General features: G+C 44.2%; 1 protein-coding gene across 1 annotated transcript in view; it reads right to left on the reverse strand.

Annotated features, from left to right (window-relative positions):
- grin2db (glutamate receptor, ionotropic, N-methyl D-aspartate 2D, b) overlaps positions 1–6,912 on the reverse strand; it is a 29,579-nt gene extending 22,667 nt beyond the window's left edge. The window contains exons 1-5 of the mRNA XM_028580762.1: positions 6,625–6,912; positions 6,076–6,282; positions 4,776–5,042; positions 1,325–1,653; positions 41–155 (exon numbers count right to left, since the gene is read on the reverse strand). Coding sequence (XP_028436563.1) covers positions 41–155; positions 1,325–1,653; positions 4,776–5,042; positions 6,076–6,282; positions 6,625–6,912 — 1,206 coding nt within the window. The remainder of the gene's footprint in view (positions 1–40; positions 156–1,324; positions 1,654–4,775; positions 5,043–6,075; positions 6,283–6,624) is intronic.
- Positions 6,913–14,845: the final 7,933 nt, after the last annotated feature.

Consider the following 14,845-nt stretch of genomic DNA (forward strand, 5'->3'; position numbering starts at 1 on the left):
CCACATGATTAGACATAAAGAACTGATGTCATGTCCTTACATCTTCCCATCCACTTCCAGGTGTCCAGGAAATTACATCCAGGAAGGGGTTGGACAAGTAACCATCGGTATTGAAGGAATAGTCTCGACGACCAAGTGTGATGTTGCCAAAATACCTGCATGGTGATGGATGGAGACGAAAGGAGAAGTAAACAAACGACAGAAAACAAAATATTCGTAAATTAACTAATTGTGTTCTTGGAGGAGAAAGTACAAATCATAAGGCTGCTTATGGTGCAACTGTAAGCCTAGCCTATTCTATTCCCACTTGAAACTAAATCACAGCACCTTTATAGTGACAGTGAGGGCTTGTCTGTTGATCAAATCTACAGACAAATGATCAGACACACAGTATTGTCAGGATCTTTGAAGTCAAACGACTTCTGCTCTCTGCATCGGCTGTGCGCTCTATAGTTTGTCTGATAATCACACAGGACAGACGTTCTTATTATCTCCTCATGTCATCTTGCTGGCTTCAAAACACAAAACCTGAAAGCTCATTTTTGCATGACAGGAAGCCTCATATGGAAGAGCAGCTTGTAGTTACAGACAGTGAACAGCAGGCACCACTGCAAAAAGAAATGTAATAAAAGGAAAACATCTTCCTCCTCTGTTGTTGGACATAGTTTATTAACAAAGAAGAAGGAGGCCATTAATCCTTTCTCTTTAATTGCTGCACTGTTTGTGCTGTGCTTCATTTACAAAAAGGAGTGTAAATAAAGTTACTAATTATTTGTTTTGCTCATCACACTGACCAAACCTAGAGTAGTATCTCTATACAATATCATGTGAGCAAGAATAATTGGCATTAAAAACAAACCAAGATGAAAACCAGCACCACTTGGGCTACCTGTTAGAGTGTGCTGCTGCCTGTTTGCACAGCCTACGAGGAATATATTAAAGCTGGCTCATTAATATACATGAGACATGGTCCGCTTGCTACAGATGCTGGGGTAATTTTGCCAACTCACAACTACACACACCAACAACATCTATTTTGCATGGATGATAGCCAGCTCCAAATTCAGATATCCTCGCTGTGCCTGCTCTCTGACACTGAATCTACCAACTCCACCCATATACCTTCCAGCTCATTCTGGCCCCAAAACCAACTTGTTTCATAAAATGCACCTGATCCTGTCTCTATTTCCTTTTCTCTCTTTTTCATATATTTTGTCTGGAGCCTACCAACTACCTTGTGTTCCCCTCCATCCTTACATTTCTCCTCCTTCCCTCCTCACATTTCCCTTTAGAGTTTTTCTCTTTCCTCTTATCTCCCCCTCACCTCATCCTGCCCCGCAGTCTCTGGGTCTGATTGGCGTCCGTCATGCAGTTGGTGACAAAGTTTGGCACACCCGTGGTTCCATAATCCTTGCGCATTGCAACTGCCCCATGAGTCAGCACAGTCACACCCAGAGCAATCCTCCGGCTAGGTTCGTCCCTCCAGCCCTGGGGCCGCACGGCAAACAGAGCCCGGGGCAAGCTCTCCGAGTTTAAACCTGAAAGAGCTGGCCCCACAGCAAACCACATGTGCGAGGCTCCGGCCTGACCGGCGGCCCAGGCAGCTCGGAAGACCAGCTCAGCCTCCTCCTGGGAGCAGTACAGCAAACGCACCTGGAGGACAGTAGGAAGGCAGGGAGGGAACAGGGACGAGGGGAGACACACACACACACATACACGCTAGTGAGATAAGGAGGGGACAGGGGAGACGTGGAGAGAGACGGGTGGAAGAAGTAAGGGGAGAAAGATAGAGCTAGAGCAGAGGTGCAACTGAGGAGGGGGGGGGGGGATGGGGGGCTGCATGCGATGCATGCTAACCAGGAGGTGCAGGCAGCAACAGAGGTCAGTGCTTAATGAGCTGGAGCCTGATGAAACAAGTTACAGTTATGAATAATGAAACAGAAGTAAAACAAGAAAGGGAAATGTGGTAGAGCAGATAGATAGAGGAAAACAAGGGAGTGTGTGTATGTGTGTGTGTGTGTGTGTGTGTGTGGTTGTGGTGGGGGGGGGGGGGGGGGTTAAAGACAAAACAAACCTGAGGGAAAACAAGGGGAAGAGGTTAAACACTGACATATGTTATTAAAAGCAGGGAGGAGAAAAGACCTGGAGACCACAGGAGATGGGGGGGGGGGGGGAGGGGGGGGGGGGGGAGTAAAATGAGCAGATGGAGGGAAGTAATCAGAAGTGGGAAAACAGAAAAGTCACTCCATGGAGAACGGAAAGGAGGAGGTGGGATGGTGAAGAAAAGCCAAGGATGACATATTTTAGTGAAATCAGGGCCTGGAGAGATAAAAGATATTTGCAAAAGACAGGGGAAGGGAGGAGGGGTGTTTGAGTGTGGCTGTGGAGAAGGAGAGAAGAAAACATTAAAGAGAATGAAAGGCAATATAGAAAGACAGAGCAGTGACAGTGGATGAGCTCTCTGCTGAAAGTGCTGAGGTAAGGAGGGAGGGGGGACCAAAGACGGTTTTAAGGGGTTAGAGGGGAAATGGTGAAAGAAGGAAGGCATCGACAAGAGGAAGATGGAGCTGAGTGGAAGACGAAAAGGGGGGAGGGGGTTAAATGCTGACAACTACCTAAGATAAAAAAAGAGTGAGAGCATTTAAAATAGAAGAAGTACATAAAAAATGGCATTGTGAAGAAAATAGACAAAGTGGAATCGAAGGACAAAGGAAAAGAGGAAGACAACTCTTTGGAAGGGGGTGGGGGGGGAGTCAGGGAAACAGACTGAAAGCACATTTTGAGAATTGCACCTTCATTGAATTTTGAACTGTAATGGCTTGGCAAAACAATCCTGCCTGTATGCCAATAAACCTCCAGTGAATTAGGCAGGGAATGAGAGTGACAGAGGGGGAAGAGGAAGGAGGGAAGGAGGTAGAAAGAGGGCAACAGACAGAGAGGGAGACTGAATTAAGGAGGGAAGGAGATAATCAGAGTTATAAGCAGACACACGCAATATCTGAAGACGGGAAATGGAGAAAGAGAGGAACAGAGAGAGCAGAAGAAATACTGACAAGGCAGAAGCTGGAAGAGGAATGGAACAAAAGATAGACTTTGACCCAGAGACCTGCATTAGGCCATCTACAATGTAGAGGACATTACCATATATGTGGCAGAGAGAGAGAGAGAGAGAGAGAGAGAGAAAGAGAGAGAGAGAGAGAAAGAGAGAGAGAGAGACAAAGAGAAAGAGAGAGAGCGAGAGAGAGATGCAAACATACACAGCATCACTAAGCAATCACAAGCATTTATTAGCCCTGCAGTAGTAAAAAAGCTAAAAGAAGGGGGTTTGTTGTGAAAAGTAAGAGGGTTAAAAAAGCAAGCACTGCGTATAGGCAACCCGCTGCAGGCAGTATGTTATATTAACAGTGACACTAGCAGAGTGGAGTCTAAGGAACCCGATACAAACACACACACTTACAGTCACAAACACAGACAGTCACACGCGCACACACACGCAGAGCTGCAGTGGCCATGCTGGGACATTAGCGATGACATTGAGACCCAGACTAAACAGAGACAACAGAGACCAGAGTCTGTGGCCGGGAAGACATGCAGCAAGAGGGATGGACTGAAGGAATGAAAGATAGCCACACCATGATGGAGGTGAACAGGAAGGCAGCAGAGGAGAGTGAGCTTGTCTCCAGGCAAAAAAACGCGGGAGGGGAGGTAGAGGGGGGAAGAGGGAGTGGAGTAAGTGTAAGAACACGGAGATGAGTGAAAAACTGAACAGAAAGATCATAGGGTCAAAGAGTTTTAAGGGAGGATGAAAGGGTAAAAGAGATGAAGGAAGTGTGCAGAAAAAGAGGAGCATGGGAAGTTTGAAAGAAGTAAGGAAAGGAAGGGAAGAACAAGCAAGGCAGTGGTGTAGGAGAGGGAGCAGGCATACAGTATGAAGGAATGACACTAGAGGTTCAAGCCAAAACCACGAGTCATTCTGGTCATTAAGGAATCAACGTCAATTTGAAATAGGGTGAGTTTTTGTTTCACCATTGAAATATCAAAGAAAAGATTGATGCTGTTAACAACTTTATATAGATATACATAGAGAAAAGGTAACTAAAATGAAGTTAAATAAAGATAGAGAGTGATTATATAGTAATTAAGAAGATATGAAATTAAAATGGAATTGTGAATTAGATAAGGTGATGTTCAGGTAAAAAGTCTCAGAGGTGAGAGTTTCCAAAGATACTAAATTTAGGGGGAAATGTGTATAAAATAATGCACAAGACATCTCAAATATTTCCATTTAATGGAAGGGTGCCGCCATGAATATTTCACTCTGTGTAAACATCATTTACAGTATAAATGACGAGCTGGAACAAGCTAATACAGAATATATACTGTATGTGATACTGACGGACAGTTTGGAACAAGTTGTTTATTCAACTTTAAAGCCACTTAAGTAGAAACAAGGGAAAACTGTATGTTAAGTGGCTAACTTCTTTAGCACCTTGCTCATAACTCTTCGTACAATGCCACCCAACAACCAGCGAGCAAATCAGACTGACTTGTGGTTTTCGTTGTAAAGTTGAACTCTTTTGGCAGATGGGAGGGGAAGAGAAGAACAGAGGGATAGGGGAGAGAGGGGAGAGAGAGATGTGGAGGGACAGAGGGAGAGACGAAGAAGGAAGGAAAAAGCTGGGAAGCCACCTGTCAGAAAGGGGGCCCCCAATGATTCTCGCAGCACTTCCTCCCCTTTCCTCCCCCCTTTCCCCCCTCCCTCCCCCCTGTCTCACCTGCGCCTCGTTCTCCTTTAGCAGCCTGCGCGCGCGTGCCCCCCCAGGGTCGTCGGTCACGTTCAGGATCACCACACTCTTCTTCTCCCAGCCGATGAACGAGCCGTCGGTCAGGCCCTCCACCACCGACAGAAAATCCTGATAGCCATGGTGACGCGTGGACACCACGGAAAAGGATGTCCAATCGTACTCCTCCAGCACCTCAAAGATGACCTCCAGTTGGAGGGCAGTAGAGGAGCTGAACTGGAGAAAGATGGAACCTGATTCCTGATTTGGGAAAGAAAGCAGCAGATTTGGTTTAAAATATCACTATAAAATCCATCCTCTGTTGTACTGTGTCTAAAATGCAGCTAGGATACAGTGAGTAAGTAACAGACAGCATTTTCATTACAAAGAACTACAACTCTCTGGACTGCTCCATCTTTATGCACAACATCAAGGCATCACGGGGCTTAAAGTTTTTTTGGAGCAGCAGCCGCAGGGCTAAAACAGCTAGCACGAATTCTCCTATGACGTCCAGAAGGGAGTGTTTCTAAAATGTCTGTTCAGGGGATGGGAGGGGGTGAGGACTAGGCGAGGGTACATCTTCAAAGGAAGTTCATCAAAGTGCTACAATTTAATTCCTCAAGAGTAAATGGTTAAAACGTTATTTGTAAGCACAAATGCAACGCTTTTTGTTTCATTTTTCCCCCCGTTTGGTGGTGAAGATCATGTGACATTAGTTTGTCTGGTGCGTACACACTTGCACACAAATGCACAGTACACACACATACACACTTATTCCCTCGTACACACACCCATGTCTGCTAATTGCCTCCCTCCCAGGAACATCAGAGGCAGAGCGACAGCCCCAGTTGGGGCCATTTACAGATCAAACACCGTAGAGTTTCAGCAGATCAGCGACCCTGACCTTCAACTTCCCCTCCGTCCCACCGGCACTTGCCCAAACCTTTTCTTCACAGAGAGGATGTGCGACATTGTGACATTGTAACTTGTTATGGCAATATAAGCAGCTCTCCCTTTATACTCCATTCATAGAGCTGTCAATCCATACTGCTTCAGTATACAGCACACACCTGATCAACATTGTTCCACTCGCATTTGGAGCTACACAATCACACGTCTGGGACATCTGCCCTCTTGTATTCCTCTGATTCTCTCCTCTCTCTCACACACATGCACACACATGCACACACACACGCACACACACGCACACACGCACACACACACACACCCACTCACAAGCTGCAAACACTTCCTCTTCACTCTCCCACCCCAATCCCAACCTCCCTCCTCCTACCTGTGGCATCCTCCCCAGCCCCGCTCCCCCTCCTACAGCCACTATGGGCAGTCCTGTTTGTGCAGAGACAAACTCCAGCATGGGGGCCAAAGGACCCCAGGCAGTGCGAGGGGGCCTCTCCTCTTCATAAACCAGACCCTGCAGGGGCCGCGCCGCCAGCAGCTCACACAGCTGGGACAGCACCGTTTTAGGACTACTGTCATTCACCTGCGAGATGATAGAAGCAATGAAGAAAGGAGGAACAAAGATAGAGAGGGATAAAGACAGGGAGACAAATAGAGTTGACCAACTAGGGCAGCGTGTCTTGACTTTGTGCTATTCATATGGAAAGTGTCTGTAGTATGCATGACATGTCTGGCTAACAATACAAACTGTGGTCAAAGAGCAGAGCCAGACAGCCACTCATTCAGCAGGGCCCACATAACGGCAGCAGTGCGCTGCTCATTCAGCACAAATAATGGGAGTGAGTATGAATAATGGATGGTCATTGTTATTCCCTTCCTTCAAGTAAGGCTGGATGAGCAGTAGGTAGAGGAGACAGTGTCCAACCTGTAGCCAGATGACGTTAGCAGAGCCCCACTGGGTGATCACACTCTCCCCCAGGGAGCTGTATACCCGGCCAAAGCCGGGGTAGAACACCCTTCCCCCAGGCCCCGCCACCGCCGCCTCAGCCTGCACCGTAGCACCGGCGTGGATCACGGCGATGTTTAAGTTCATCATGGCCCCTGCATCACGCTCCCGCGGGCTGGACCGGAGCAGGAGGTTGGGGGAGGCGTCCACCAGACCTGCCCACTCTGCCAGGACCAATAGGAGAGAGAGAGTAGGTATGGCGACCATGGCAACCTGCCGAGGGGGGGAGGCAAATATATATTGCACGAAGAGAGGGTGCCTGAAAGAGAGACAGCAAAGAGTAGAAGAAAGAAGAATAAGGTGGAAAAGAAGAAGCAGGGGAAGAAGAGATCAAGTTAGACTCAGGTGTTGTTCTCTATAAGGTCCAGTACAGAGCACAGCAAATCAAAAGAGGAAAAGAAACAAGAAAGAAAAAAATAAGGTGTAGACAGAGGAGGAAACTGATCAGAGATTGCATACAGGCAAGATGGAGTAATGAATTCTGAATGCAATCATGGGGTAATAAAAGTTAGCTTTGGCTGGAGAAAATGCTGGACGAGGAATACGGAATGCAGAGGGGGAAAAAAACAATAGAGGGAAGGAAAAGAAAGCAAGACAGAGAGAAGATGAAATGGGTGCTATTTAGGCTGCAGGCTGAGAAGGAACAATATGAGGAAAAATAGAAACTGGCCGTTAGAGGGAAGGAGAGTGAGAGGGAGAGAGAGTTAATAGCAGACAGAGACAAAGATGGGGGCGGAGGTGGTTATTGTGCTGCATGAATGATAACAACAATTAAGATCACTGTAAACACTCTCACCCTCACACAGCTGCATCCACGCACAGACACATGCATGCAAGCGTTTTAATATACACACGCACTCACAAGATAAATGCATAGCTACACTATGCCTGTAGAGCAGCTTAATGAGATATGAGGGTTAATGCAGTGCGCACAATATATACGCACAAACAACCACACAGAAAGATAATGACTACCTGGGAGATAGCAGGGTTAATGTGTGAGCCGCACACACATACAAAAACACACTACATTATTTTCAATTTACTTCTAGTGCCAACTGTGTCCTCCTTTGCTTTCTCCATTTCCTTCTCACTTTCTGCCTGCTCCCTCTCGTGCTCTGTCTTTTCATATTCCCCATCTCTTCTCCATATTTTCATGGCTTCAGGTACCAAACACTATTGCGTTGATTAACAGGGGCCTGCTTACATAATATTCTCCCTAAAGTCACTCTTCCTCTCTGTGCCTCTATTTCCCCTCTCCTTCTCTCTATGTTTTTCACTCTGTCTTCATCCGACTCTCCTCTCTTTGTCATAGTCTGCCGATTCTCTGACCCTGATCAGTCTTTTGGATAGAAAAAAGCGGGTGGAGAAGAAAAAGTAACTGGAGGCATGAGAGAAAGGGAGCAAAGAAGGGAGGAAGCTGTGAAATGAGTAGAACAGAAAAGTACTGTAAATACAGGGCACATGACTTAAGATGGACTGAGTGATTGATTGAAGGAAGGAGGCCGGGTGGAAGAAAACGAGACAAGGAGAAAAGGAGGACAAAGTGTGGTGGGATGGTGGGAGGTGGCATAAAATATGTGAGGAGAGTAGCAGGAAAAGAAATATTGATTACTGGGATGTGTATACGTGTTTGGCCTAAACAAATACACTGCCAAACCTCCTGTTTTGAGTGACAAACAGGGCTGTGGGTATGTGTGTGGTGGTTTGGAGGTGGGGGGGGGGCGACAGAGAAAGAAGAAGAGAGCGTTGGAATGAGATGGAATGAGATGGAATGAGATGGAATGAGAGGGCAAATGAGGGTGGTGGATAGTTTCGGGTAAGAAAAAGAGATGGAGGTGTAGAGAGATAGGGAGAGACAGACCTGTTAGGAGAGAGTGAAAAGAAGAATGTAATAATGATAATGATGAATAATAAAGGGGAGAGGGAAAAACAGGGTTTTGTTGTTGTTTTTTGTTTTCTTTAAGGCGAGGAAGATGTGGCAGGAAAGAATGGGAAGGAAAGAGGCGAAGAGTGAGAAAATGAGAGAGCCAAAGACGAATACGGTACATCATATCATTTGGTGGAGCTGTATACCACAGTGCTGAGCTCTGAGCCATTAACTGTTAGGCCTGTCACTGTATTTCACTCTCATGAGGTGTTTACGTTGCACTGCTCAACCAGCGTGCTCCATTCCATCACAGTGACCCTTGTTGGAAGTGTGAACACAGAGTATTCTCATATACAGTAAGCACTTTTCCTGCAGAGCGCAGTCTGCCTTTTATCGAACTGCCAACGTCTCACAGAGGCGCGCCACAATAAAGCAAAGCATATTATTATAATCAAATCCTCATCTAAATATATCTTACTATATAGTTCATTATGTGTTCCAATCTGTTACATTCTGTAAACTGAATCAGTGAGGGGGCTCACAGTGAACACACACACACACACACACACACACACACACACACACACACACACACACACACACACACACACACACACACACACACACACACACACACACACACACACACACACACAGAAGGGTAAGGAGTGTGGGAGAGAGAAAGAGAGATTACTATTTCATTCGATTTGCTACCATAAATGAATCTTTTGTTAAAATGCAAATGTTCGCATTTTAGTATATTTTCCCCTCTTCTAGCTTTAAAAAATGATCCTCTCCAGTCTTTAGAGCTGCTTCTAATTCAGTAGAGTGTATTCTGCATATTTGGCAAGGGACTGCCTCCAACCCAGGGAATGTTTAAATTGGGATCAATTAGTCGAAAGGTGATTAGATGTCTGTTTCGCTAAATGGGATTCAAGGTAAGAAATCAGTTAGTTATTGAGACATGAATAATCATTTCCTAAACTTGTGTGATTCATCAGGAACATTGCCAGGATTTGACCATCACATGATATTGTATTATTTGGATGATAATGTATTCATTTTGATTATTTGGGACCAATCAGGACTGTGTTGGCACAATAAATATTGCATTGTATTCTTTACTTGAATGTGACTGCACCACAGACTACAAAAGAAAAAAAGATGGAATTTTTTGAGTACTTTCTTTGATTATTTCTTTAGACTTTAAAACTTTCATCATGGTGCATGCACCCTCAATCATCATTTGCTGTCTAAATCATCATATCAGCGTTTACACTAAAGTATTTGTATTGTACAGTGTTGATCTCTCAATTTGCCAATCACTGTAATAAGCAGCTGACTGTATCTACAGTGTTATTATTTTTCCGCTGAGCCTGTTTAGTTTGTCTTTTTAAAACAAAGAAAGTGGCATTTACAGCACCACAGAAGCTGGCGTACATGCCAGCGACTGTTAGAAGCAAACTAAAAACACCTTCAGGAATATTTACAGAGTACTTAAGAGCAGGAATATTCTCAGGCTGACATAGACAGCTAATCAAGAAGATGAGAGAAAAAAACATTCAGACAGGCAAGCCAGTCTCCCTTTTCTCTTCCAATATTGCCAGCCAGTACTTCACAATCATAACACATCTCATCATATCTCAGCTTAAATATTTCATAACACTGCATTATTATAGGCTCACTGTGATTGCATGTGATTGAATGAATGACTTCTTCACTGGTTAGAAAAATGTCAAAAAAGGTTTGCAGTTTTCTGTAGCTGAAGGCAACTCAACTTCTTTGAAAGTATATCCCCCTATAGAGGATTACAGTGAAGCCTATATTATTCCTGCAAACTCCAAAGAGACAAAAAAAAAAGTTGTATAGCCTCTAAACACAAAATGAAAAATTGATTATTGGTGTCAGTGTGATGGTAGAAGAACAATCACTGTGTTGTATAGTATCAGATCCCCTCCTTCCCCTCAACTGTACACGCTACAGCTGCAGCGAGCGCCTGCGGTGACTCTGGAAGAGAGAGTCAGGAGAGAGGAGGGAACCGCTCGGGTAGAAGTCAGTTGCTGGCATCCACGCCTCTCTGAGCCCCTCTCCCACTGAACTCCAATGGAGGCAGCGTGCCAGACCTTGTGCTGCATCGGATCTGCTGGGGGAAATGTGAATGGGGAAGGAGTCTGAAGTCTGGAGCGTGGAGTTGTGGAAGTGCAGTGTTCAGCGTTGTGTTTACCCCACGTCGGGGCTCTGCTGCTTCATTCCATTCTGTCATGCAGAGTAATGGACCTGCTCCCTGCTGCCTATGGCACAGGCTGCACTGAATCAGCCCAGGCAGCTTTCAACAGCCAACACAAAACATCTGAAATATATGCAGGCTAATATATAGTCTACTGTACACCATTAGAAGAAATTGCAGCGTCTCTGTGAGTCACTGTAAGTGCCTAGAATGAGAAACCCTCCACTGAAGATGAAGACTTAATTTTTTTCTTTTCTTTTTTTTCCATTCGTCCACATTTAAGACCGCAGTGTGCTCGAGAACACTGCCGCATGTAGCCTTGGTAATTTCTTTGGGTCCATAGCTGTGCTATAGTAAAAGATAAGATGAAGTACCAGCACAGTGTGGTACCCACAGTGTGCATACATGTGAGTGTGCCAATGTCTGTGTGTGTGTGTGTGTGTGTGTGTGTGTGTGTGTGTGTGTGGGTAATATAGATGGCAGTGTGGGGGAGTGGAGGAATGAAGAGAAGAGTGCAGCTGGAGCTCAATGTTCCTTGTGTTAATTGGCCCATACTTCAATCACAGCCACTGGAGTGTGTCCTCTCTGACGGAACATATCCTCTCTCCCTCTCTTTCTCCCTTCCCCAATCTCTCTCTCTCTCACACTCTGTCCTGCTGCACTTGTTCACCCACTCATCCACTCGCTCCCATACTCTCACTTGACACACACACACACACACACACACACACACACACACACACACCTGTCTCACTCGGTCACTTGGTCTGTTTCACTTATTCATTCATTTTTTTCATTCAGTCAGTCACCTCACTCTGCACCATCTCACTTTCACCAACTCTCCTTTCCTCTCTCTTTCTCCATCCATCTCCTCCCACAACTCCTTGCCTTTTTTTTCCTCCAGCCCTCCCCATTCTTTCCTTTCACATATCTTTGTCCTGTACTTCTTTCACTCTCTATTTCCTCCCCTCCCTCACTTCCTCTCTTTCTCTCTCTTTGATCACTGTCGAGTACAAGAGCCACCAGGCAGGCGAGCGCCTCTTGTTCCCATTGTGCACAGTGAGCAGAGTGATCGGCGAGTAGCGCAGCGTGCAGCAGCAGGGTGTACAGTACTGTGTGTTTTTACTGCATGGCTGTAAACAGCAGTAGTAAAGCCTGCTGCTGCTGCTGCTGCATCCCTCGGACTTGATAGCCGTGGCTATCATAAGCCGTTCAAGTGACACGACGGGCCATCTATCAAACCCTGTGACACCACGCCTTCACAGGGAAACCCAGCACATTATATTTGTAGGCTGATGACCAGATAAAAGCTTGTCGCTTTCATAAACGTTACACCATTTTTTTTTTATGTGAAACAGTTAAATTTGAGGGGCTAGCTGATATGGAAATTGACTGTTACACTCTTATTTCTAGTATTCTGTTCAACAAATAAATACTGTAGAAGGTGTAAAATAAAGCTATACTGTGTTGTACCTTCACATTCTGTAGCGTATCTACCTGCAAATGTAAAAGATTATATTTTATATAAAGTGTACTGTTACAGGATAGGGGGAAGTGAAATCTGCATTTGCTCTGCATGACACTCGTTCCTAACTGGTATTTTCCATTCATCCTTTTTGTATTTTGTAACCTTTTACAAGAACAAAATGAAACCTTAACATCCAGGTTTGTTTCTTCACCCCAAAAAAACAGCATTTTATTCTGACATTTCAAGATGTCCCTTTAATTTCCATGTGGTCGCACAAAACAGACTCTCTAAAGTTCAGAGTATCTTGCCATTTAATTCAAATGTTTTTTTTTTTCCTGGGTTCGGATTAAACACTTCTGCCAAGAGACAGTGTCAATTAATTGGACTTCACTTCCGTACATTCAAGGGATAAATTTCATTACTTGAATGAGAGGACACTCCTTGTTTCTCTTCCCTCTATGGATTGATGGAAACGAGATGAAGCTGACCCTGTCCGTTGCCACTGTGTAGCACTAACAATTCTCTGACCTAATTTTTTAACAAAAAAGAAAATGTCTTAGTCCTAACCACTGTGGTTTTTAAAACGCCAGACAAAAAATCGCATAAATATTACTGAAATATGACATTGCCACATCTCATCTCTCTAACACATAGCATTCAGCTCAGGGTAGATATTTACCTAAGTGTAGAATGTGTAATTTTGCTTTAACCTAGCACATCTAGTAATCGCAATAATGGTCGAAAATAAACTAATATTACCTGAGAGAGAAATCAGCTGATTAAAATAAAGGCCTGTCAGTTGTTTCACTTTGCTTTGTAATACAGCCTTGGCATCTTGAATTATTCTCTTCAGTGTGTGTGTGTGTGTGTGTGTGTGTGTGTGTGTGTGTGTGTTTGTGTGTTATCTTTCAACCCCCTGTTGTTCATTTAATCCCCAGGACATTGCAAGCTCACTATATTTATTATTTATTTTTGTTATACAGACTGCATAAACAATGTCAATTTGGGTATGAATGATGGGAAGAATTTCAATATTGTATTTTATCTTCTCTCTTCCTTACACACACACACACACACACACACACACACACACACACACACACACACACACACACACACACACACACACACACACACACACACACACACACACACACACACACACCTATACATCCATTCAGAAGACATCAGCTACAAATGGTTACTACCCTCATGAGTGTTCAGACATAAATATCAGTAAGGTCATATGTTTTCATGTGGAAAGGCCAGTGTCTGGGAATCTTGCATCAGGAATTCACATAACAGCATACAGGTATTAATTCAATAAGCCTAACTAGCCTATACTAACTTCACTTGAATGAATAAAAATGGTTTTATAAAGAGACTACATAGTTTGTATGCCCACTGCCAATGCTTTATAATATAAGTACTTACTTTAAGGTCGGCCAAGGAGCAAGAATATTTCATTTCTCCACCTCAACACCTGACATCTAATACAGCTGGGAGCATAAGGACTGCAGCGCTGCTCCCTGGCCAGCCCCCTCTGCTCCAAAATTGGCTATAACCACATAATTTAGTGGATTATATAAATTGTTTTCTGTAATTGCTTTTCTTCCTGAATCCTCTGTCAAGATATCCTTACAATACACGACCTGGGGGATTATCTTATTATGTTTGTTTTAAAAGGAATAATTTCTCACTGCTCAACCTTTTACAGGCATCCAGAAACTCTGAGGGCTTTGTATTTGGGGGAAAATAGCTTCAATATCCCAGCGCTATCGCTGCAGTGCAATCATCTAAGAATAAACATGCATTCATGCTGTGTGTCAACATAATGTACTGTACATTCATGAATTAAATCCTTGGCTGATTGTTGTTAAAAAAAGCATTGAGATTGAAATCAGGAACAAATTGGATGAAAGATTTTGTGCAGATGGGATGAGACAGTATATAACTCTGGGAATATTCAGAATTTAGTGGAATTATGTTAAGGCACAGAACAAATACTCACATATTTTAACAATAACATTAAATTGATTATTTTCTCATTTCATCTCAAGCTAGTAGTCGCAACGCCACAGTGTTGCTCTACTTTGCTTGCCCCAGCGCTTCCATTAATTCCCTCATTGATTGGCCAGACATTGGGATCACCTAGCCAGATCTAAATCAGTCACTAATTAAAAGAGCAAGATGAAAAGCAACCGACACGGCAGCCCTTCAGGACCTGTAAAGGTGAACATTCTGTAACAACTGCAAACTAGGAAGCTGCTCAAGACTCTCAGCAGAAAAAATCACCTAGCTCTGCATAGTAATGATTCACAATCTTAATCTGGGGATAAACAGATTAAACTGGTGTAGGAAACCTTCACTGATAACTATCGCGCCTTTGTACAAGGTCACAGCAGGTACACACACACACACACACAATTGCACAAGCAGCTGGCATGTGCAGACTTTACACGTATGGAGGACTACAGTCACATTTACACATACAAACCCAAACATTTAACAACATTTTAGAATAAGAGAGAAACGGTAAGCTAGTCCCTTTCAGTAGAAGGTGCCACATGTTGCT

Source organism: Perca flavescens, chromosome 6 (genome assembly GCF_004354835.1).
Source record: "Perca flavescens isolate YP-PL-M2 chromosome 6, PFLA_1.0, whole genome shotgun sequence".
Lineage (NCBI taxonomy): Eukaryota > Metazoa > Chordata > Actinopteri > Perciformes > Percidae > Perca > Perca flavescens.